Source organism: Cyrtonyx montezumae, unplaced genomic scaffold, assembly GCF_038088225.1.
Source record: "Cyrtonyx montezumae isolate F1298 unplaced genomic scaffold, pur_monq_1.0 scaffold_10, whole genome shotgun sequence".
NCBI classification, from domain to species: Eukaryota; Metazoa; Chordata; class Aves; order Galliformes; family Odontophoridae; genus Cyrtonyx; species Cyrtonyx montezumae.
This window is the reverse complement of record NW_027071826.1, coordinates 24794459-24821038: the sequence shown is the minus strand read 5'-3', so window position 1 is coordinate 24821038 and position 26580 is coordinate 24794459. Positions and strand designations below refer to the sequence as shown.

Below are 26580 nucleotides of genomic sequence, written 5' to 3'. Positions count from 1 at the left end.
CAGCACCGCCAAAGCAAGGCAGCTGGACGCTATCAGTTACCTCCCAGCTGTTATCAACACCAACATTAAGAGGAACGGTAATTTGTAACAAGAAAGTTACAAGTTCGCTAAGAAGGTTCCAGATCTCACAGAAAACACACCTCACTGTGATGATTATTTAGTTTGATGTGCATGTAAAGCACGGAAACCAAAAGTACCACTGAAGTACACCACAACTTCAAACATACTGACCGCAGCAGAGACTCCCACAGCACTGAGGTTCAGCAATTCCTGGAAACAAAAGTCCTATGATTTAGGCTTCCCCACACTGCTTTTTTTGTGTGACACTAGATATATCAATTCCCATAAATACCATCAATATTTAAAAACAAATACTTTGTCACTTATGCATGCACACGGGATGCCTTCTGTGGTGGGTGGAAGGCATTAAAACATCCAGCTAAGTGGACTAAAAAGAAAGGCATGTTATTTCCCATTAAGACAGTCAGGTTTTGGATCTATGTTAAAAGTAGAAAACAAAGCAATGCTTTTTTTTTTTTTTTTACTTTAAAAGTTCTTTTTAACTTGAACTTATTTAAATTAAATGTATGATCTCTCATTTGTCTCTCATTTAGTTTCAACAGAACTCACAGGTGCATATTCTCCAAAAATTAACTGAGAATGTATTAAATATGGAACTCAATCATGCTCACCTGATTTAAAAACAATCCCAGGACCTTCTTTGTCTTGTTTAGAAATCTCATGCCAGGACAGCACAGTCAGTTTTCACAGTCAGTTTTAAAATCAATCAATTAGCACACAGTGAAAGGGACATACAGCCTGACAATGTGTCCCCAAGCCCAGAGTTCCACAAAAAAAATTAACTGAGCAGTAGTTGATTTAAAAAGTCATTATTTATGAATTACAGAAGGTTTTTAATCAGGGATTGTTATAACCTTTTTCAGATACATTTCATGCTTACTTTACATAAGCTGCAGAAAGTTCAGTACTTAAAAGGCTTCCTAAAATACAAAGCAAGATGAGGAGTAGGACTCTCCTAACAACTCTGCCCCAGATACCCAACCTTAAATATTAAAACATTTTGATATTTTTCCATCAGGTTTTTGAGTGCACACCCCTTGGGTCTCATTTACAAAGCAGAAGGAAATCAGTCCTTGCAGAGAAGCTGAGGTATTTTTCCTGAATGGAAACACTTATTTCAGCACTATCAGTTCTTTTACCACCAATACAAAAGCTCTCCTATTCTAAAAGTAAAGGTTTTAAAATGTTATACCCTGCAGTAAATAAACTAAGACTGTATTAGAGATTATTATCAATATTCGATAAAGGAAGCTTCACTACCAGCAGTTGATCCACTACACATTAGTGAACTAAGATGATTGAGATTTCAATTAAAGAAAATAAGCAAATCATTGTTTTTACCATTTCAATTTTAATACAACTCAAAAAAAAAGTAATTGTTATGCATGGCAATGTTTATTAAACAATCACATTTCATTTAAGCATTAAAATGCAGCGGTCTGGAAAAGCTGCCAGAAACAATGTTTGGCTTCAGAAAAGGCAATTATGAAATTCCAATAAAATTCAAATATTCTCTTGTCTGTTGATTAGTTGAATGCTTTAGACTGAAAGGAAAAAAAGTGCAAATCAGCTGAATGTTACTTTCAAAAGTAAAGTCTTAGTGTCCTACAAGCAGTTACTGAAAGGCCTCACCTCAATCTTCATGATAATGGACAAAATTATCCAATTCCTATACAATTATTATCGACTGTAACACATTTTAAACAACATAACATTATTACTAAAACAAAATTAATTAATTTCAGAATATTACTGCACTATTGTGTCTACCATGGGCACCTGTCTCCCTTGTTAAGAAACTAATTTGCTCGACATGAGATGGCATGAGATACATTCTTACTGCTGAACTAGAAACTCACATGGAACAATACAGTTAGAACCACTTATAGGAACATGTTCCAGCAAAAGGTATTTTATTCCTAAACATAATACTTTTGCATGAAAATTTCATATTGCCGTTTTTTTTTTTCTACTCATACACTATCAGGAAAGCAACTCATCATCACAGAGCTGCTAACTGTTGAACTGTTGGATCAGCCTTTTACAAAGACAACTGCCCTTTTGTACATAATCTTTACTGGAGGACTTGTAAAGAAATAGCAAAGGTTAATGGGTAACATTTGACATATGAACAAACTGTGAGCATTTAGAAATGAATGAGCATTTTATTTCTTTTAAATTCAACATGGTGATTCCACGGCAGTTGGAAGTAAAAACAGTACCTCCTTGGTTCCTACATCATTGAGAATCATTTCATGTACTAAGATAGGCAAAAGCAGTGTGATCATCTTTTAAGGGCTCTAAAAATACATTGACAGTTTTCAGTTTGTTCTTGTAAAAAGCTTTAAGAGTGCTGTGGAAACATGTTCTTATAGGCGGATGGTGCTGCTTGAAACAGTGTTGACATCCAGACAGCTATTACAGTTTTTGAAAAGCAAAAGAGATTATAAGCATAACAAATGGTCATTTTGCTAAAATTTAGACCTAATTTAGCAACTTGTAGAATGACACCTTGAAACTGTGCAACACAAAATAATGTAGCCAGCCAACAGTAACATACAGGTACACCATTTAATATTTATTATATGCATTTTATATACATTATTTTTCAACAGCTGTACTTCTGCTATGTGGTACAATCTTAAAAATTTGCTGATTCATAGTTTGTAAAACAGAAACCTTACAAAACTCATCAAAACTCGCAAACTGATCAGAAAAGTTTTGTGGAAGACTAGAAAAAATACTTTATTGTATTAATCATGCATTACACAAACAAAATGTTTAGTTACACCATAAACTGAAGCACATCCAAAAATAAAATAAAAGCAGGGAATAACTAGCCAAAACACAGCAGATTTATGAATCTTGAATCAACTACTTTTGTATTCTATTTGAAACGCAAAAAAAAAAATTCACTCCAAAAATTCTGAAACAAGATTGGTTTTTGGAATCAACTCCACTCCAAATACTTAACCAAAGGAAAAAAAAAAATCTTGGTTTGCAACTTTAGAATCATGAAATGTCCCATTTTCTTATCTATTTTAGACTGTTCAAAGAGTGCCATAATAGATATACAGGGCCCTTTAACACACTACATAAAAGGATATAAAGACCAACAAAAAGTGAAATAAATAACAATAGGCCATTAGCAAGATGGGTAATCCTTGATAAATAAACTCGTAAATACAGTAAGATGTACAAAATATCACATAGTGATAGGATGCCAAGATTAATATTTTTTTTTAAAGAGTTCATTGGGGGGTGTTAACCCCTCTGTGTTTCATTTAAACACATTTTACAGTCCTTTATTTATGAAGACAGTTATGCGATGATGAAGAATTAGCATCCTTATGCAAGGACTTAGCTGAGCTGTATTAGGCAAAAGAAGGGAAGAGTGTGGTTACACGGCAGCGGGTCAGTGAGTTCTCTGTGTTTTAGGGTTCTATAATGCAGAAAAACATTATCAATACAATCTTGAGCACTGTTGTGACAGGCTAAATATATAAAAAGACTTATAAAAACTAGAATTTTATCCAAACATTTTGTGCAACTAATGCTAAAATATTTTAAGTTAAATTTCCTTTTATTTAAAGCAAAATAAAAGTTTAAAAGGGGAATCTGTGGCATTCAACTGATAAACAGAAGATTACTAAGAGATGAAAAGAAAGCTACTCTTGGAGCTCACTTCCCCCCACAAGAGCACCACATTCCTAACCCTAAGGCAGCACACAGAGTCCAAAATAAAAGTCTTTTGTAAGATCAGACTCCACGTTTGCTTAAAGACACCTAAAGAACAGACATACGCTCAGTTCATATCCAGTCAAGGCTACAAATACTGGTTTTCCTTTTTTACTTCTCCCCACCCCCCCCCCAGATACAGTAATTACAGTTAAATGAATGAGCCTGACGTTGTTCAAGATATGGTGACTTTTCACCAACTGAAACCTGCCCCACTTAAGAGCTTTCACTCAGGCAGATCAGATGTAGTGTCTTATTGGTAACCGTATTGATGGCAGTGACGCGTTCCCTCTTTTTTGTCCAAACAGACCTGCTGTTATGATGCAGGTTTGTTCTGCTGTGTCACACAAATACTTTGGCAAGGGCATCAGCTCCTGCACTGGCAATATATGCTTTTGATGGATGAAATGCTACATCATAAATTGATTCATCCAGCTTTTTCCTATGAGCTGTTATTTCTTGCACACATGTCTTGCTGTCCAAATTCCATAATCTAATGGAACAATCATGGCCTATTTGGAGGAAAAAAACAGAAGAAAAAATGAAAAAAGACGAAGTTAGATTTTTGTCAAACACTTAAAAGCAACAGAAATAAAGTCCATAAAAATGTAAGAACATTAAAAAGCCCTTACTTCCAGACATTAAATAGATTCCATTAGGATCTACAGCTAGACTCGTGACAGCATCCAAGTGAGCAACCATAGAATGGATCATTTTACCTAAAAGCAAAATAAACAGTCAATTTCCTGGGAAGTATTATTTCTTTTAAAAATAATATCCCCATTAAATGAAATACAGAATAACACAAATTTGAATATCTGAGCACTGCAGTTCCATTAGGAATTGTTCCAACCACAGACTTGTGCAAGCACATGGTTAAGCAGTAATTCTCAAAGGCATTCATATCATAAATACTGATATATCTGGCATCTTCTCTAAGAACAGTAACAATAGTTTTAGTCCAGCAAATATCCCTGTATCTGCTCACTTCAACAGTATTGGCAAAGCTTTGAAAAGAAACTTACTCGGTCACACCAAACGTCCTTCTAACAACTTTCTAACTAAGCAATGGTTTAGATGCAGGATACTCTCCGACTTCTAAAGTTAACTGTTGAGTTACATCACAAATCAAAGTGGTTACCTGTACATCCAACTACGTTTTGTGCCATTTCTCCTGAACTCTAACACCATCTGTACCATTTCATGACAAGGAGTTGCAAAAATTTTAACTTCAAACAAAATGAAAAGTCACCTCTTTGTATTCTGAACATCACCTCTTGGGGTTGTCAGCTGAATCTCAGTTCTTGTTAGTTTACTCTTTTCCAAAACAAGTCCATAGTAAGACCATAACCAACATGAAAAAGTTGTTTCATCTTTGTCCAGCTCTCCTTTCCTGAAGAATCTTAGCTCAGTTTGTCATTTCTTCTCTAAAAGCCACTGAAGATCTCTAACCATATGTTCAACCATTCTCTGAAACACTTTTTTTGCTATACCCTCTTTGAGCAATAGGAGATCAACACAAAGTACAAACATGTATGTATCAGAAATTCATATAAAGGTATTAACAGTGATTTTGTTGGTTATTCCTCTCCCTCACATTTATCCACATGGAATTTAACGTGACTGCTCTCAAGCTTACAAAGATCTACATTTCTTCCTCGTCACCTTCCATTTCCTGTCTTTAATCAATTATTTGTTCATGCCAGATATTCCTCCTTCTTCTACACCTTTGTTTCTTTAAAAGACTTTGTTAATACACTTGAATTTCAGAACAATCATTTCAACATATTTAATGACTACAGGTGAGAAGCACGGGGGGGGGGGGGGGGAAGTCTTAGCTTTCTGCCTTTACAAAGAAAAGAAAAACAAAACCAAAACAAAAATACCAGAACAACACCCACTCTCCATCCCCCAAGCAGACACACTTTAACAGGTGTTTTCTGACTGCTAAAGTCACAACTGCAAGGGATAGCAAAACCTCAAAAAAAAAAAGCTGAAGTTTATCTCAGAACTACAAGTCTTGGTCAGTAGTACATTCTCTATAAATGGATTCTCTCCATATCCATCCAGATCTACTTGGAACATATTCATGCATACAGATGAGTGTTTCTTTACCCTTACCCGTTTTGTTGTCAAAAAATTTGATGTGTCTATCTTCATGAGCTGTTATAGTTACAGGAAGTGTGGGATGACTTACTACCTTGTTAATGTGATTATTTGATTGTACACCTGAAAACAGAAAAAACACAAATATATACTCACTTGCCTTAAAGAAATGGCTAAAGCTGAGAATATTCTAGCATTCCTCTTTAGCCTACTGTATTAATATTCTATTAAGAACACCTTCAGAACAATATCAATACATCTAATAATAACCAGCATCTTGCTTTACAGGAGATGGATGAAGCCAAGTATATTCCAACTGATGTACATTAAGATTAAAGCTGTACATAGGAAAGATCCTTGAAAGGGATGGCAAAGCAGGAAAACTACTCTGAGGCAGTGTTAACCAAGTAGAAAAACGTTACCTATCTATTCAGAACACACCTCTTAGACCTCCCTATCAAAAAAGACAGATCTTGGAAACAAAAAGAATACAAACAGCTGAAGCCAACCTAACCTACAAGATTCTGTCAGATACATTTTTATGTATTTCAGCTTAAAGAAACACTGAACAGTTTAGAATCTCCTTAGAAGTTCTTAGAACACTCCTCACAAAGCACTTCCTGCCTTATGGACTGTTTCCTTCGTTCCTGTTTCACTGACTCATTTGAGATTCTCTTCAAACTAGGAAAAGAAGTATCTCCAAACTTGTAATGATGCTTCTCACTGTCACTGTCAGTTTTGCACAAGTTACCTAGAGTACAGATTAAAAGCTCTGCAAAAGCTGTGTTGAAGCCTTTCTATAAGCTACCTGATCAAGTACAAACACTTCACAAATCAGACTAATTGGATAAGAGAAGTAAATTCCTCCCATGCAATACACTTTTCCATCTTTTTGCAAAGATGAGAATAATCAGAAACAATGCTTTCTTTATGAAACACTTCCATAGGTTCAAGAAAATGAAGCATTGAAGAAAGCTCTTCTCTTCAGTGTCTCATCAGCTACATACAGTTTTCCAACAGTGAGCTATGTCTTTCTAACATCGTATTTGTAAGAACAGAATTTCTAATATTACGTGTTCCATAGGAGAGAGGATTTAAGCACAATCTGGACAATTTCTACACTGATCTTCTGCTTAAATCCCTTCTTTCTTACTGTAAGCTGGCCTTTTTACTTCCCACACGATAACATTTTCATAAAGGTACCTCAGTCAAGTTAGATACTTATTAAAAACAAGCTTTATTTACCAGATTCTACTTGGGATGAAAGCATTACCACTGACTGAGATGTTTCTAAATCATAGATGACTGTGCTGCCAGTGTTAAAAGATGCCACCATATGAGCAGGATCACAACCTATGAAGTCAACTGATGTAGGTATTCCATGCTCTAAAAAGTGAGAAAAAGAACATCTTTAGAAACATCTTAAAATTCTGAACAATTTAAGTTTAAAGCTTGTTTTATGCTCATTCTAAAGAGAGCAAATAAAGTATAACACCACAGCATCAGGATTACCTTATTAAGAGATAATTTCTCTTTAGTTCTGTTAACTAGTTTAGAAAAATGGAGAGATAAGCCAAAAACCAAATCAGATGTCTCATAACAAATTTTCAAAACCAAAATTTCACAGAAAAAAGCTTGCCTTTCTCTCCATTGTAAGTGCAAATACAGGGCATTTTTTCTGGTGGGTTCCACAATCTAATAGTGCCATCTGCTGAACAAGACAGTAAGTGATTCTTCACACCACTGTAAGCAAGACCCCAGACTGCATCTGCGTGAGCAATTAGTGTGCCAGCTAGAACGTTTGGCTCTGGAAAGACAAAAGGTTTAAGAACTGAGTAAGTATTTATTGCACTTCAATATAAATGAAATTTCAAATAAAACAGCTGTACATCACCTTTACTAAAATATCAATAATTAATTTATCACGTTTGTGATCTAACAGATCAGTTAGTTGTACTCATCTATTCTGTGAGTATCAGTAGCAGGAAAATCTAAAAAAGTGTCAAAATATTCAGTACTAGTGCAAATTCTGAGCTAAACTGACTGCAAATAGAAAACTAAACTCAAGACGTGTGCTTCTGCCCTTTTTAAAGTAGTTTTCTAGACTATAGATTATTTATGTGAGATTCACACACAAAACAATCCACTACGCTGCATATGAATCATCAACACAACAGAACACTGCCTGCTCTTCAACAGAATCATTTCACAGAAATTTTGAACAACTTGATACCCGTGCAGCTAGCTAAAAGGAGAAACTAAGACTTTCATATTTAAGTAGCTTCCTGGCAAATCCTGGCTATTAACTCCTTCAGACATTTACTGAAATCACATTAAGGTCAGTTACAGGTTGTTCTTTAAGTTAGAGCACTTTTATTTTAAAAAAGTTAGAATTATTAACTATCAAGGAAGAGGGAAAAATCAGAACTAAAACTATTATTTTATTTTGATTTTATTTTACTGTTTAAGCTGCAGGTAGATTACACAGTAGATCATGCTACACAACCTCTGGTAGCTTTTCCAAAAAAAAATTGTCCCTTTTTTCCAGAATGAAACACACTTGTTATAACCTCCTTTCTGAGAGGTTTGCTTCTTTCATCTAAATTTACCATCTTAAAGATGTTTTATTGCAGCCTTCTCTTTGTGCAAGATGTAAACAACACCTGAAGCCTTCACTGTAATACTGCTTTATTTTGTTTCCAATGTAAGTGTTTTACTTTGTTTCCAACTCTGCTGACTCGCACATGCTCTAAAAATCTCAGTACCCTAACACCAAAACAAGATTACTTTTGTTGCAGAAGAAACGTATCCATATTTAAATCTGCTTTTCATAGGTGGTTTTTCAATAAACCAGGTTTTGTGTAGAATAGTGATACAAAGGTATATGGAAAGGAGTAAGTCAAAAAAACCTCTAAAACTTAATTTTGCATGAAGTTTAAAACAAGCTGGTCTTGCAAACGAAAGTCCTAGTAACAAGCTTTAGGGAAGAAAAACAACTTGAACGAGCTCTGACTTTTAAAAATAACTTTTTTGTCTCTACTGAAGTAACAATCTGAGGCCCACATAAATTACAAGAGCACTTTACTGGTCCTTTTAAACTGATGCAAGAGAGAATTGCTTCCTACCCCTCTCCATCTCACTGCTAGAGATTACTGAGTGGCGTACCAGATGACTTACTACAGTGACACAAGGAAAAGAGCAAGAATACAGAACAGTCTTCCCTTCATACCAATTCAAACTTTGATAACACACGATACTGTGTACCATAAAGACAAAACACTGATCCACATCTGCATCAGGGAGACAAAATTCATTTTCCATACGGTTAACAGCAATTTGAAGTCACTAGTTATGAGAAAGAAAATGCAAATATAATTTGCCTGTGTGGCATTAAAACTCCAAATTTTGGAAAACCAAAGAAGGAAGTACATCTCCTAGAAAATAAGGGATATGCCTGATTTCTTTACTATTTGAACTTCCATAGCATATCACAAATGCAAATGAAGACAAGCAACGAACGTTAATTACACACAAAAGAGTTGAAAAACATAACTCAATTGATAAAAAGCATTCACATTTCACAAATGTCTTGGAAAACATGGCACTAAGCAGAAAATTTATGTACAAGACAACAGCTATTAGATGTTTTTCTTTTAAAAAGGTATTTACCATAGGTGTCATATGGGTCCACGTTAGGGCTAGGCATGTTCCACCACTGGATGGTCGCATCAATACCACCACTGAAACATTGTTCTCCATTAGAACTAATTGCCAATGACAATACAGGTCCACTATTGGGAGACAGAGAAGAAGCAGTTTACTGATACTGACAACAGTTAAGATTTTGCAATCTATTTTAAAAAAAGGCAAAAGAAATTGCCTGGATTAAATAAACAATTCTGTTAAAATCTTAAGTCTCAGTATGTTATATAAACTTTTATTAAATATTTACAAGAAATATCAAAATTTAAGCAACTCAGGAACTCAACCTTACTTGAATATAATCTAAACCTGCAAAGCATTAAGGATTTTTATTTTTCAAACAGACAATCTATGCCAATCTAAAAACGAGTTGTGCTGAAAGAGGCTGTTCTGGATGTGCGCCACTAACACTATGAACTTCCTCAGATGGACCTAGGCTACAGTAAACTGGTTCAGAAAAATGAGTACTTCTTGGCTAAAGTTAGACTACTGCTGGTTTAACTTGAACTTGTTTGCAGTTACACCAAATAAGCTGTATTCCAAAGGAAGTAGCACACTGGACATATCACTAGGTCAGGTTTAAATGTCTTGTAAAACAGCATTCCAAAATTAGATGGTTGGTTCACAACAGGTCGTGCTCAAGATATAAAGTTCACTGGTCTTAAGTGCAGATGAGCAAACTAGAATTATACATTTAATGCTGATGAAAATGGATACTACTAGTTGAATCCACCTATGTACTTGGACAGAGGGAGGAATGAACCTTCAGTGTGCATTAAGCCTACTATTTTTTTGCCTTGATGATTTCAACTGTATTTTTCATCTCTCAAAATTATCCGAGGACTACTATGTTAGACTACTAGAATTCCATCTTACACATTAAAAGCCACAGCCCAAGACATAGACAGGCAATTTCAGTGTCATCATCTACAACATATCCTTCCTCTTTTTCTATTATCATGGACGCTGCAACTGATAACAGGGATTCATTGTTCACCTGGTTTTAAAGAGTATAATTGTGTCTATTTAATGTTTTATGATTCCAGGAGATACATTTATCTAGCAATTCTGTCCAACACTTACATGTGGGCCCTAAATGTGTAGATGGGTTCTACATCTAAAGAGGCACTCCTGAAAGATAAAGGGGAAAAAATTATTACACAAAACAAAGTCTCTGCTGAAAAACTCCAAAAACATTTAAGAGTTTTAAGAGAATCAACTTCAAAGACTTTTAAAACACAACTGATGCTTTATAAAAATACATATAACTTACTTTTTGGCAGGAACCGTTTTCTGCAAATTCCAAAGTTTTAAAGTATGGTCCTCAGAGGCTGTAACCAGCACAGGCTCTACAGGATGAAAAGCTAATGCCCGCACTCCATCAAAATGACTGCGTAGCGTGTACTTCGGGTTCCATGTCTTTCGGAAGGCATCTTTATTGGCTGGCAGCTTAAAAAAGAAAAGGAGTAATTTTATACTGAGTTTAAAAATATGCGTAATGAGTATTTGTACTTTAGAAAAGACCTGCTTTTAATTCAGTTAATACACATTCAACATAAAATATGCATTTCCCTATTGATCTATATGCAACTATAAGTCCTACTCTGGCATGCAAGGAAGTAGGCGATATATTTTTTTCCTACTGTATAAGCTTCTTTTGTTCCAGTGTGGAAAAGAACATGAATACTGAACATGCAAACAAGAAGCTTTGACTTTAAGTCTTTTGTGCAAAGATACCTTAATTCTTCTTCCCTGATACAAGATACCACTTTCATTGCTTAACATATTCTCTGTACCCAAGGAAGAGATTACAACTTTCAAAAGCCCATTAATCACTTAAAGACAATTAAAATATACTTGGGTCCCCAGATCTCTTCCTGAGATTAGCAACTTGACTAAGAATGACAGGAACTAAATGCAAGTCTTGAATAATTAACTGTTTCTCTGTACATGCCCTATCAGGTAGAAAGTATTGAGGGCTTCTCTGAGAGTCATGCTTTGTTGTCTCCTGTTTTATCGTATTGGTCCACTACTTCTGAAGTGGCTGCTGGTAGCATGACAACAAAGATTGAAACTTCCTGCCAGTATTCCATTACATTTTGTTGCCACGCAACAGACTGCAGCAGAGGAGCACCCTGACAAAATGACATCTGACACACAAGTGTGTATGAAGCAAAGGTAAGTCACTGAATTCCTCCACACAGAAAAAAAATGCACTCACTGTTCATCATTGGCGAAAGTCACCACCACTAGCTGCGTGTTATGTTGAAAAGCAGTGTTTTGCAGCTGAGAACTCACTCTGTCAGTGTTACTGTGCTTTTTGTACTGTGTACTTTTCATGGAAGTATATGCGTGGCATTACTTTTGAATGATTTATGTACTTAAAAACAAACATACCAAACAATGTCATACAGAAGTGTTACGAGAAAGGCTTTACTGAATTTTAAATACATTTGTGAGGCAATTTATTTACTGTGTGAAGCAGGACACAAAAGCTATCCTTACATATCAGTGAACACCCAATTCATTCTCTTCACAAAAAGAAAAATTACAACCCACAAAATTATATATGCTTAATATTATTCCTAATTATCTCAGAAAAGCTACCATAAAACTAATTCTAGTGAATGTAACAGAGACTAATTTAAAGCTCCAAATATAATTTATATTAATCAGAGAGCAGATAAGACCTATAAAAGACTACATCACACTTATCCTATAATATCCACCCAAGAAGAAGCAGACATGTATACTATTTCCTCCTACTCTCAAGTAATTGTAAAGAGACTTCAGAAAACTGTCTTTAGTTAGAAAACCCAAATTAGCAAATGAAGAACCAACGGACACTCATTCTATACTCTGCCTTTTACTATATCTATCCATGTATTTGTGAAAGCAGTTCTCAACTATAGGCCAGAATCTTTCAGTACTCCAAAGATACTTTCAGAAACACTATGGAGAGATTAAACACTCTCAGATGTAATGAAAATCTCTGCATCTGCCAGGACTGAAAACAAAAAATAATAATGTAACAGTACACTGCAATGTCTCTATCCTGGACTGAATTATCAGCAGTCATTTAAACTAGATTTGATTATATCCAACCAAAATAAATAGAACACTCAGACAACACAATTTACTGTTCTAAGTTAGAGATGTGCAGACATTTACTTTCCCTGTATATTATGGTGTTTGGTGGGTTTTTTTTGTTTTGTTTTTACCTAAATGCCAACTATGCCATTATCAAATCAAGCAACTTAAATCTGTTTTACCAGATGTGCAATGTGAACTTTTTTTAAATATACCATGTAACAAATAAATTTCATTACAAAATATTTTACTTTCAAACTTCCTCCTCCTTTTATTTATATAGGTTATTACTGATTATCTCTTTCTTTATATATATATATATATATATATATATATATATATATATATATATATAAAAAAAAGAAAATATATATATAAAAGAAAGAGATAATCAGTAATAACCTATATAAATAAAAGAGATATGTTATTTAGACCTATACTACACTATACAACCTTTATAAAAAGAACATTATGTATGAGGGAGCAGAATGGAATTCTGGAGCTCTGTTTAATTATTAAGAAATTACTTTTGTAGCTAACAGAGTTCCTTAATACATCTAATCATCATACAAATAATCATAATCTACCTGGCTAACTCCTGTTGCCTCATGCACTCGTGGCAATCTGGGGCTTACAGAGATCAAAGCCCAGCATCTGAAATAGCTGTGCTTAACTTCAGCACTTCACACTCCAGATGAGAGAAAAGACCTTCAATGTGGTATACCATCCATACCGCAATGATTTTTGTTACATCTTTTTCTTCACTTGAAGTGTTTCCAAGAAAATAGAACAGAGAGCACTCATCCTTACTTAAAAACAACCAAAAGGTTATTGTTACTGCTGTTAAAATGGCTGTTCTAAGAGTAACTTCATAGACACTCACTAAAACGTAAGATACCAAACTGGCAGAACTTTGGAAAAACAAGCTGCATTTCCAACACTAAGTAAGGCTTTCAAGACCTCATATTTGTCAAAAACAGATAACAACATCTTATTTTTCTAAGAAAACACCACATATATCTTCTTGAAATATAGTTAAATATAAAAAGATTTTTTCTTTTATTTCCCTCTATTCATCTTTCTAATGAACCTTACCAAGAGAACAACTGTCTATCTTTTAAAAGATCCTTGCAACACTGAAGAAAAAAACCCAGTATTTTCAAAAAAGCACACATCACAAAACATTGTCAAGGAACATGGGAAAAGTAAAAATAAATTGTAAAATACTGATACATGGCATTAAAGTGTACATGTCAGAAACCCATCCAAACAAAAGCACAGGCACACAGCTCCATTAAGACTTAAAATGTTCTACTGGCAAAAGCTAGAAGACAAAGAAAGGAAGACAGACTACAGTACCATCTATCTTCAGTAGCTTTATCTCTCTCTCCCATCAGCTCTCTCCCTATCCCCTCAGTGGACATTAATTAAAAAGATCAGCTAAATTCTTGATCCCAGTCCCTGGATCAGTAAAAAGCCACAGAGCAGATATTTAGAATAGTAGGGCCTACTGAAAACAAATGTGCTATCTGAAATGCCAATCACTAAAAAAAAAAAATTAAAAAACAACAACCTTTACCATAATCTCCTATCTCTTTAAACCTAAAACAGGAAACAAAAATCCACAGAATCTTACCATGGTGGGGGGGGAAAGGTGGAGTGAGAGAAGGAAGTACTGAATAGAACAGAGGAACAATTAAACAATTAGAACTGGAAATGCCTACTTCATGGCACATGGCAAGCAACTCAGTCATTCTGCCTTATGAGGATCAGACCAAAAGAAACTACAACTGAGGAAGATAAAAAGAAAAAAGCAAAAAAATCAACCCACACTAAAACTAAACAAAATCAAGCATCACATATAAAAGCTCCTGGCCCCGCTCAAGAGAACCTCATGCCACACTAAGGAAATCTGCATCCTTCTCTGTCTATCCCAATTCACTATATACCTACAGCAGCCAGAATTTAAAAAATAGTAATTAATAACCGCAGTCAGAGTATTTCAACCCCTCACTTTTTCCTGATAATGTTGTGATTTCCACATCAGATGCTGTGATAAAGCAGGACTTTTGGATTTGCAGCCAAAAAAAACCAGCATCCTCTGTAACTATCAAAAATACCCCAAGTGTATAATATTACTTTCTCAGGGTACAAACATGCACTAAATATGAAGTACTAGATCCTGAAAGATACATTACTTGATATGACTGCTGTTGTAAACAACTTGTGCACTAAATTTTTATCATGCAGAAAAAATATTCAGCTACATTTATAAAGATGTAAAATTGAATCCTCATCCTCTGCACATATTGTCTCCTTCTCAAAAATGAGATTTTCATCAAGGAGTTTCACATAAAAGCTAATGGAAGCCTGCTGGGGAGGGACAAGAAATAGTCTTTCATGCATTTAGCTTGTATTTTCCATTATAATGGTTCGTGTCTAAAGGATTTGAAGAGCATGGAACTATTGCAAGCAAAACACAAGAATGTAGACTAACAAATGCATGGTGGCTTTGTGGGTTTTGTTTTTAACTTAAATATTACAGTTAGCTTAACATCAGCTGCTTATCTTGGGACTTACTGGAAAATCAGGAGTCTTGCAGGGGCAAGAGGTTAACTTGTCCTACAAGCACTATATTACAAGTACAGGCTAAGACACAGTCCTGTCATACTGCACATACAGTTACATGAAGCAACCTCAAAAATAAAGAAGTCCCTAACAGGGCTGGGAAAGGAAGACTAGAGAGGAAGAAGGGAAACTAAATGACAATTATAGTCAATCAATTCTCATTTCCATTTGGTAAATGACCTAATTGGAAGGAAAAAAAACCCCAAACATTCATATACCTTATCTCCTTTAATGCATAAACATCTGGGTGTTGATAACCCCACCCCATACATCACCCAAATTAAAGGGCCTTTAGCCAAAGGTTCTTGCTGAGAAACTTTTGAAAATCCAACAACACTGAAGCACCTGTCAGTAAAATGCGAACAATACAAACACAAACAAGAAAACCGAGAAGTTCAGTACCTTGATTCTGAGGTTCTGAACTGCTCTGTTTTTTCCTTCGTGTAAATTAACATTCAGTGAAGATACAAGCAAGAGCATTTAGAGGTTAACCAAGTCAGTAGAAGACTATGTAAGAAATCACCCCAAGCTACTCAATTTCATAATCCATAATGGAATTTACTACAGGTTAGGGGTGTTGTTTTACTATCAGTTCTGGATGTTTCAAATTTAAGTTGCCTTTAAGCATGTACAACAGTGAAGTTATTAAGAAAACCTTCTCTCCCACATCTACTTATTCATAGATTTAAGTGAAAATTAAAAGGAGAAAAAAAGTGTTATATTGTACACATTGCACACAATCCACAAGTCTGCGTGCCATATTTTTACATATAATTATATGGCAGATTTAGCTCAGCAGAAGGTAAAATCCAGAGACAGATAAGATGCTAAGAGTTGAAACTGAACTCTGATTTCAAGTTATCTGATTTCTCAGAAGTGCTATGTCATTTGAAATAAACAGACAATCTGAACATTAATCTTCCCCATGAATAGGACAATGTATTATATAAGCATACGAAATATGGCGAGTAACAAAAAAAATTAACAAGATACTTTAAACACAGTACATGATGCAAGACTTACCTGGACTTTTCCTTAACTAGTCAAATACTACCAGCAAATTAAAAAACTGAGAAAACACCCTAGTGGCAGTAGTTTAATTAACATGGTAATGACAGCCCCAAACATCTAGACAATACTAAAAATAATCCCTAGAAGTTGGCATCAGAAATACACAGTAATATATAGTTTATGCTATTAACACCACATAAGCAGAAAGAGTGGAGCAAATCAATAACTTCCTATAAATATTTGTGTTTCATCCCATGTCTTCTCAATACTCATTTCAGTGCATAATTGCCATTTTCATTTAAAGAAATTCATGTTAAATTGTCAAACTATTCTGTGTCATTACACAACCCCCAGTTACCAGATACGAATGAAATTATGAAAGAAGAAAATAAGTCAATTTTGATAATCCAAAATACTTAGCACATTCAGAAGGTGCCCCCTCCTCCTCCCAAATAACAGTATTTGCTACTAAAAGCTCTGCTCTCTGCATTTGTAACATTATGTGTGGTGGGAGAAGGTAGAGAGAAACTATCATTGATTAAATTAAACTGTATAAAGAATTTAAAAATGAAATTGCACTTACATCATAACTATAGTCTGCATCATTTGTTACTGTCAAGTCTGCAAGGTCTCCAAGGCCCAGTACACTTAACAAAACATCATCAGAACCCATAATAAATGACTTGCCTCCTCCAGATGGAAACGTTATTGGCTCAGCTACAAAGAATAAAAGTTTCTTTAAGTCTCAATATAATAATTTAAACGTTGATGAAAAACTGCATTATTCATCACTTAAAAGCAAAGCAGTTTAAAACTGAACTAGTACACACCACATACTACATTTCAAATTTAAAAAAAAGAACATGTGCAAACACATTAAAAACACAATTCCTCATAATTACTTCAGTAATTTCATTTCAACAGTCTACAAAAATTCACATAATTTACAATTCACAAATTATTATATGAGAGAAGGTAACAAGAATGAAGTGACTTGCCTGATATCATTTTGCAATATCAAACCTACATCCTACATCTCCAAATAACACTTCACTCACTACACCATGTTGCTTGTCTTCCTTTCATTAGCAAATACATTGCTATGTTCGGTGCTAGTCAAGTATCTCTACCTGCATGTTTAAGTACTTTTATCTCAGATCAAGGTAACTTGAAAAGTTTCTCTTCTACTTTTTACATATCAGTGAATGCCCAATTCATTCTCTTCTACTCAAATTATTAAAGAAAAGAAATACACGTTATTCATGAATCTTCTCTTTCTCTATATGATTTTATTTAAATTTAAATTCAACTACTATTTATCTCACTTAGCTGTGCCTTCTCCAAGTTAACGTTTAACTTTCTTGTTAATTACAATGAATAAATAGAAATTATCTATAAAACATTCATTCTGACCAAACACATGAATGATAAAGTTTAAAACATTCACCCACATTCTTTATCATCAACAATACTGTGTATCTCCTTCTACAATATCCCCACATACCAAATTAGTGGCGAGGAATATGACTTAAGCATTAAAAACTAATACTTGAGCATGCTATTAGAAATTGCTTATAGTTAGCAGTATTTTGTGGAAAAAAACTGGGAAGCTTGATAGGTAAAGTACTTTAGATCAACTTTAGCAAAATGGGAAATTCAGCTAAGTGTAAGCATTTCCAAAGCACATTAAAGTTTATCTGACATCTTCAGAAATTAATTAAATTACATTAATTAAAATTTGCTTGACTCTGAGTACAGTATTACTGTAAGAGGGACCCTTATTTCTAATCCTATCAGAAATAAAGCTTTAACATTTTTTTTCCCCAGTCTAAATGTCTGACTAGAATTAAAGGGAGATTCAAGATTTCTACATGAAACAAGAAAAAACATCACAAACAATCTTTGGATTCACTTAAGATAGTGAAATCCTCTGGTAATTATCCTCTAATAATAATTAGCTCTTCATTTTTATTTTTTTTTTTAGATATTCAAGATTTCCTTGGTTCTCTGACAAAAAAAAAAGGGAAAAAAATTTAATACTTCATTAATTTCCAAAACTGGCTCACCTTCACTGTCCTGACAAAGTCCAGATTCACAAATACAACTACCCACTCACAGACCAAATCTCCCAAGTCATACTAATAGAAGTAAAGCATCCCAGACCATAAGGGAAAGGAGACTACGCCCTCATTTTATACCTGAGGACACTTTCCATCCTTGTTGTAGTGTAAACATATTTTAATTATTTTTAAAAATAAATCTATAAAAATATGACATTCACTGTTAAGACTGAAGAATGTCTGTAAGTTGTGTGGGTTTTCAACAGTTCTTTTCGTTGCTTTTTTGATATATGGCAGAGAAGTAATTCAATGAAATACAAAAAGTTACAGCTACCAAAAATAAAGCTCCAAATCTGGGCATATACCAATAGGTATATGGAAAAAAATTAATTATCAAATGTTTTGGGTTTTTTTTAATGAAAAAAGGAGATAATTCCCACAGCTGTGGGAATGGGTGTTCAAAAGAAAACCTCTTTACAAAACATACTGGATGAAGAATCAAGTTGTAGCTCAAGTTGTAGCTTATGTTGTACATTTCGTTTCTGAAGATCATTCACTATGGCAAAATGGAAACTTTTTAATGGCTGAGACTATAAAATGTTATTACAACATAACAATTTTCTCAGGCTAGCATGCCCTAGCAGGAAAGACATACAATTGTTCCCAAAAGCTGCCTGCAAAAACCTTTGCTTTGAAATCACTGCTGAATAAAAAACTGAGCAATATTGCCATATTATGATAATTATTTCAAATTAACAAAGGACAGACCTAGAATGAATGCAAAGCAAGCTTGTATGCTTCTAACTTTGTCATTTTATAGTGGGTTGCGAAAGGACTTATAAAGCCACATGTTATTTGGGATAGAATGTCTGACCAAAACAGAAAAACTGACACTACTATTTCAGGCTAAATATTGCAGAGAAACCACAATTAACAGATAAAATAATGAAGATACTCATAATACTGCTCTTAATGAATGAAGTCCAGCAAACTGAACTGATAAGCTACAATCATACAAGTACATAAATAGATAGAAACAATTCCATAGGCAGTTTACTTGAAAATAGTTAAGAGCAATCTTTATTTGAAGTGTAGCATAGTATCTGCTCTACAGGAACCAGGCAACAGAAGTCAGCCCTTAAATTCAAACCTACAGACTATTTCTTCAGAAGGATTGCTTTGCACTCGATTACTTGAGATACAATGCCTTTAAAACAGACATCAGATAACATGCCATTTAAAATACCCAGCACATAACATTGCAGCAGTCATATAGTTACTGGAGAGATGCCAGATGTCTCTATACCATCACACCACATCTATAGTGATACCACAAGGAACATGCACACAGATTTCTGCAACAGAAACTTCACCCAGTAGTCTTCCCAACGCATTCTACAGGTTAAACTGACACTTGTGCATCTCTAAATTGTAAACAAAAATAAAGATGAAAAGGAAGGCAGTAAAATAGAAAGCTGGAAACAGGTAAAGTAATAGTTCAGGATAGCAACAAAAACACTTCCCAGCAAAATAATACACTTTCCTGCTCAGAACAAGACAGAAATTTGAGGGTAAAGGAAGACAGACAACAGCAAGGATTAAGGAAAAACAGAAGAACCAACAAGCAGCACCGGTAATAATGCAAATTGTTTTGACTTCTGGGATAGCTAATGCCACATCAGGGCTTATGGTTCAAAGTTCATTCTAGAAGAGCCAAATGCAAATTTGGTTGAGCACTGATTTTTTTTTTTTTTTTTAATTTAAGTAGACAATTTATATCACAGTATTGTAATCTTGAAAAGTTTTCCTTTAAAACTCAAATCTTAAAACTGTAGATAGCAACAAGCTGAATAACTAGACTTTGGGCTATGTTGGTAATAGAGTGCCACTAACCTCCATTGCATAAGATAATCCTGACCTGGACCTACAGAAATGCTTAAGATTATATACAAAATAGGACGAGAAAATTTAAAAGTAGTACATCGACATTAAGCTTCAGGAAAAAGAGACAAGTTAGTCTCTTTAGTTAAACAGTCACTTTTAAATTTCACTTAAAACACACACTGTGTTATCAAATATTAATACTCACCTTTTAACCCTCAATCAGTAACACCCTATTCATACAACATTTTGCTATGTGGGGTCTGCAAACAGTGAGTTAATATTGGATAGTTTCAGACACACAGCTGTATATGAAGTTGTTAAAAAAAACCTCAGGAAATAAAGGTCCATTACAATAAGCCACAGTTAGTCTCATAAAACCATTTGAGAAGACCTGCAAATAGTAACCATGTGGCAACCTGCAACTGCATTAAGCTTTATAGAGGGGACAGTAAATGACAGTGTGTGCCTTCTACAAGAAATCTCCTGAAATACAATAAGTAGCTGAATTTTTTGTACCTTCCTCTGCTCTTGCACCTTCATGATCAGTCATTCTAGAAGAGGGTGACCTAGATTGATTAATGATTCCTGAAGGGATGTGGGGTATCTCATCATCTCCCAGATCTGCTATCATGTCTTGAAGTTTTGTCCTGTTGACTCCTGTAAATTAACGTCAGCACCAAAAATTCATTTGATTGCTACCTCTTGACCTGACAGAAGTCTAAAAAGCCATTATACTAAGTAAACAAGAATAATTACTGATGGGACCTCCTTAAAATAAGTACAATGCTTTGCTTTTGTCTTTGTACATAAAAACAATTGATCTTTTGGAAAACAAGAGGAGTTAATGCTTTAAATCTAGAACTACATGCAAACAATCTGAATTCACCAGATCAGAGAATAAATGTTTTGTATTCTGTTGATCTATTTTATAATTTCCTGTAGGAGAAAAAAAAGTCATCATACTGCCCTTGAGAGAAGCCAAACATCCAAAGAACACAATTAAAAAAATGCATATGAATTAAACACTTGCTAATACAGAACTAACTAGACTAGACAATAAAACACTGAGAAAGACACCAAATAAAATATAAGCTTACAAATGAGGGGAAAAAGTACAAATAAATCATAATGGGGGGGGGGGGTGCAACAAACAATTAACTTTCCCTGGTTTTGAATGGTATTTGAGTGGTATTTATTAAATACAAGGTCACCACTGTATGAAATAGCTTATATAATAGATACAATGAGCATTTACCTGCCTCTAAAATATACCAAATCACATGCATTAATTTTGTAATATGGATACTAGCTAACAGTAGTAGATTCTAATTAAAAATATTTTAAGTAAATTCACTTCTGCTTACAATTCCAGCTTCCATTAAAAAAAAGAATACCTTTAACCATAAAGTGAAATTTCAGCAACAGACTTCTGTTAAAGAAAATTATCTACAATGACACAAGGCATTACCAGCTTTAATCAAAAGGAAGTTGTCAGAGGTAGAGTTGGCAATTATACTTTAAACAAACAAATATGACACTTCTATACTATATAATTTTCTTTAAAATCCACTACAAAGTACTTACTACTTTTAAATGGATATAGTAATGTATAAGCCATTATCAAACATATCAATTTTTGGTGAAGTATCCATTAGGAAGCATTTTATTACATTCTGAGTTGATGTGTCACTTTAAAAAAAAGGATAAAACCAAAATAAAGCCTTCAATTTATAAAGTAGTAATAGATTTTACAGAGCATTTCTCTAAAGCAGAATTGCTTGTTTAAGTAGTTAAACTTTATAAACTCTAAAACACACTTTGAAATCATGTTTATCAATTTTAACATCTATTTTTAACAAAAAAAAAAAGTTAAAATCAATGTGACCAAAAATAAGTATCCATCAACGATTAAATTACCTCGATATAATGCAGAGGGATCACTAAGCACATCCATAACTGCAAAACATGTTTATATTCAAAAGGAACTAGAACTCTCTATACTTTTTTGTCATTTCAATATTTACTTATTTTGTGGAAGCCACAGCATTTCCAGCATAAACATGAAAGCTTCTACCTATAAGTTGTTTAAGAATAAAACTGGCTTCCTAAAGTTTCCCATATGTAACATGTTTCTTAAATGACTAGGTTTCATTGCACTCATGTACTGATGAGTCTAGAAACCTAAGATCTCAGATAAAGAAGGGTGAAATACTTAAAACTTTCTAATCTTTCATTTCTAAACTTCACGTAGAACCATTTTCCAATAAACCCAGAAGTAAAGCAATATTATTATTACTTTAAGACACAGATGGATAAAAAGCAAGGATTAATACAGAGACCTATTTTAGTTTTGAAGGAGACAGTGAAAGCAGATAAACACTTCTTGCAAACGGAATTACTAATGGGAACATACAATATCCCTTTAAACGCATAAACAGAAAAGACTTTGTTCCAGTTAGATAGGAAAATGCAGGAAGCAGCTATCAGTAGACTGGAGGGAAATAATGTGTTATAAACACTTATCACAGACAAATGTTAAAGTCCTGAAAATAACGTCCTTCATTGGGCAACAAAAACAAACTTCCAACTACAGCCTTAACTACGAACTATGGTTATACTGCATTTTCAGCTTTGACTGTATTACTGTGTGTTTCTATTGGATGAGTTATGCCATCATGTCTCCTAATCACTTCCCTTAAAGATCTGCAGACTGAAATGAACTTCATTTGGCCTGAAAAGGACAGGTCTAAAAGGATACTCCAAAGAGGTGAAGGATGTTGCTCCTCACTAGTATGAGGAAAGTCTCCTTTCCAACAAGGCTTTTTTCTGATAGCCACTAGACTAACACGAATAAGATCTCACTCGAAAGGTACAACAGTTAATTGCAATCAGCTAGTGAGATCTCATTTATATAAACAAACAAAAAAGTGTTGTTAAATGGCCAGGTCTCAACCAAACAGATCACAAACCTGTTTTTGTGTCTTTTCTATTCCAGCTGGCTGTCATCCAGCCACCTATCTAAAGCGATAAGCAGAAGATATATTCTTGAAGATACTAAGGAGCAATCACTAGATTACATGATAGAAGTCATGAGTGGTACCCTGAAATGTCTACTTGAAAACATTCCTCATTCTTCTGAAGATTCATTTGTCTTCTTGCCGCTGTTACAAATTTTATTTATCATCTGAACTGAAAGCACATTATGTAAATGTCTTCACATCAAACATATGAAAATAATAAGTCTGTCTCAGAGCATACTCAAAGGGAACTAACAATAATCCAGCTCACTCTGCTACCCATTGCTACTTTGAACCAGCCAGTCATTCAGTATGTCATTAATAACAGGATTATCAGTTCTGTCTTGCAGTGCTTTTCAGCAAGTTTATTTACTTGTCCTTCAGGCATCACCTCAGAACAGCCCTCAATCCATCATAGAAGAGGGAGAAACACCGACATTTATGAAGAAGCAGCTGCTATTTGGAACAACTTCCCTGTAATTTGTGCTAAAACGTCAATATTCTGTGATGCTCTCCTTAGTCATAAGCACTGTACAGATTTCTGTTTTCTCATTATTATGCCTTCATATCATTGCTGAAGTACTCTGAATATTACAAAGGTTTTAAGTATTAGAATGTGCTGACTCTGCAGAAGCAGCTACGTTTCAAGGCATGAACTGGCTGTGTTGTAGTCTTCAGAATGAAAGCCTACAATCAGTAAACATGGATCTGTTATGAAGAACAGAACACCTAGAATCTTATTTCCTTCTCTCCAGACGTCAAAAGTGAAAAAGGACAACAAATATTCAGCACAAAGAAGCTGCAGCCTAAGAAGTAAAACAGATTTCTACTAGCACTGAGAAGTTGTAGTCTGAACCTTATGCATCAACACGCGATGCAATTAAGATAGTAAAATCCAAATAATTCCATAAATACAGAACAATTAGTTTGAGGCACAAGAAAAGGAAAAGCAAAATTGAGAAAAGTGTCTGGGAAAAAAAAAAAAATCAGTAAAAGCATCTCAATTTTAAATCACTTAAATATACAACTTAAGATGTGAAAACTATATTTCTGATTGCTGAGAATGATTAGTCTGAGTGGATTCTATTAAATGAGACAGTCAGCATCTCCACAATTATGCTGTGAAAATTTAACAAATTATATCTGAAAAACAGTCAGCCTCTGATTTGCTCAAGCTTACTGATTTTATCAAACTTGGGGAAGAAGTTTCGTGTCTTAAACACAAGACAGTGAAAAAGGTATGCTTTCAAGAAAACAGTTTTGTGGAAATTACACTACTCCTCATCTGCCACAATTAAGTCTAGAATATAATGAAGGTAGTTTTTAATGTTACAAACAGAAGGAAAGTAAACAAGCAAACCCAACTCCACTGCACACAACCTCAACAGCCAGACTTTGGGTTATTGTACTGTTGATACTACAAAGGCAATTAAAGCTTTGGGTATTTTTTGTTTGGTTATATTTCATTTTTAATTCCTTTAATAAAAAAAGAATTTAACATAACATTTCAGCATTGTATTTTGACTATCCTGACAGATTAAAAAGCAATAAAGGCAAAAAAATAACCTTATCAAGACGTAGCTGTGAAGAGCAGATTAACTTAGTTCCATTCAAAAAATAACATGAACAAACAAACCACAGAAGTATCCAAATGAATAAAATGAACTTCTGTTTCACATTTATGTCAGGACCATGAAGATCCTGTCATGAGTTAAACTGCAGATTACGGTACAGGTAGTGGATGCACGTCCAATAAAACAACCCATCACAGTGTCAGCCCTATTACTGTGTCCCCAAAAGCACAGCAAGAGATGATAAGCAAAATAGATTTTTTTGATCATAGTGATCATGTATATAGTGCCACACAGACATCAGAGAATTCCGACACAAATCTGATAATGGGCTTAAAAATCCTGAAGAGTAAAATAAGATGAATATGCAGTGTGAAGATAGTGAAAGATCAGGCATTAGAAGAAGAAATAAAGAGAATCATCTACTTTCAGTCTTAGTATTGATAAAGCTGAGAAAAGAAGTCTACAGACAGAATGCAAATAAATTCAAACAAACCTGTCCCACCATAAGTGCATACTTTTACTGTGCACACATAAGCCATTCAATCAGCTCTGCAATTTAGAGGTCAATTTTTAAGTAGAAACTGTGAATTTGTTAAGTGCCAAATGCTTATTTATGTATTAAATGACGCTTATAATCACCCAAATTACTACCAAATGTTCTAAAAATCAGTACCAAATCGGGGCAACAATCTTTGTACTCTGGCTGAAAATATCTATGCAGGTGAATGCATATGTGCATGAGAATCGTGCAAAACTGCTGAAAAACAACATGCATCAACTGAATATTATTAGTTTGTTAGAATTTGCAAAATAATTTCAATTCATAATGATTATTAAATCCTTTATGAAGTGTTCTACCTTAATTATCATTTGATTTAGGTAGTGAACATTCACACAATCCTATATATTTTTACTAAATATAGCTAGAAACTTTAATAGACTACTAAAAAAAATTATATAAACACCTGTAAAAGAGCTTCTTCTCTAGAGACTAATTAATAACTGTGCCCACTACAAAACCTGGTGTAGCTGATGATATAAATTACAAAAGCATTTTTAACAGGTACATGATGTTGAAAATTTGGTTTAACTTGCATAGTTCAAAAAAGGCCAACAGGTCTGAAAACTCTAGACGAGTAAGGCATTAGCCAGAATGCAGGAACTGCATAGAAAAGGGAAAGGCACCATAAAATAAATAAAGCCACAAAAAAAGCTCATAATCACAAGACAGGCATTCTTTTCTTCCATTCTCACATCGCCTTAAATTGAAAAAAAAAAAACAACCAAAAAACCCAACAACAAATAAACTGCAAGCCCATAAATAGCAATTAGAGTTTGATTCAAGCTCATGATGGGGAAAAAAGAACAAACCAAACACCCAAAAAGAACAAAAAAAACCCCAACACCGAAACACCTGAACAACAAAACAAACACTAAATCAACCAACAGTCTAAACAGTACTGTAGTATTTTAATTTAAGAAGTGGAGAAAGCTTAAATCTTCTTTCAGAAAACCTTCTGAAGTAAAAATAACCCCAAAATGCCAATTGTTTGTTATTTTTGTACTCCCATGAAAAAGCAGTTACTTCTCTTCACCTATGTGACTTTAAACTTTTTGCTTTCAACACATCTCACCAAGACGAGACAGGTTGCAGATAAAGGCTTCAATACGTTCACATTCAGCAGGGAG

General features: G+C 34.2%; 1 protein-coding gene across 5 annotated transcripts in view; it reads right to left on the bottom strand.

The window, feature by feature from the left end:
* Positions 1 to 1412: 1412 nt before the first annotated feature.
* The window catches only part of STRN3 (striatin 3), a 53324-nt gene continuing 28156 nt past the window's right edge, over positions 1413 to 26580 (bottom strand). For 3 of the 5 annotated variants that reach the window (XM_065753687.1, XM_065753679.1, XM_065753696.1), the window contains 10 exons: positions 20817 to 20957; positions 16940 to 17073; positions 10901 to 11076; positions 10711 to 10758; positions 9595 to 9716; positions 7565 to 7732; positions 7171 to 7311; positions 5941 to 6048; positions 4452 to 4538; positions 1413 to 4331 (listed from right to left, as the gene is read on the bottom strand). In XM_065753687.1, the coding sequence (XP_065609759.1) occupies positions 4162 to 4331; positions 4452 to 4538; positions 5941 to 6048; positions 7171 to 7311; positions 7565 to 7732; positions 9595 to 9716; positions 10711 to 10758; positions 10901 to 11076; positions 16940 to 17073; positions 20817 to 20957 (1295 nt within the window). In that variant the 3' untranslated portion in view covers positions 1413 to 4161. The remainder of the gene's footprint in view (positions 4332 to 4451; positions 4539 to 5940; positions 6049 to 7170; positions 7312 to 7564; positions 7733 to 9594; positions 9717 to 10710; positions 10759 to 10900; positions 11077 to 16939; positions 17074 to 20816; positions 20958 to 26580) is intronic. The other 2 variants (XM_065753704.1, XM_065753713.1) reach the window with 1 other exon arrangement.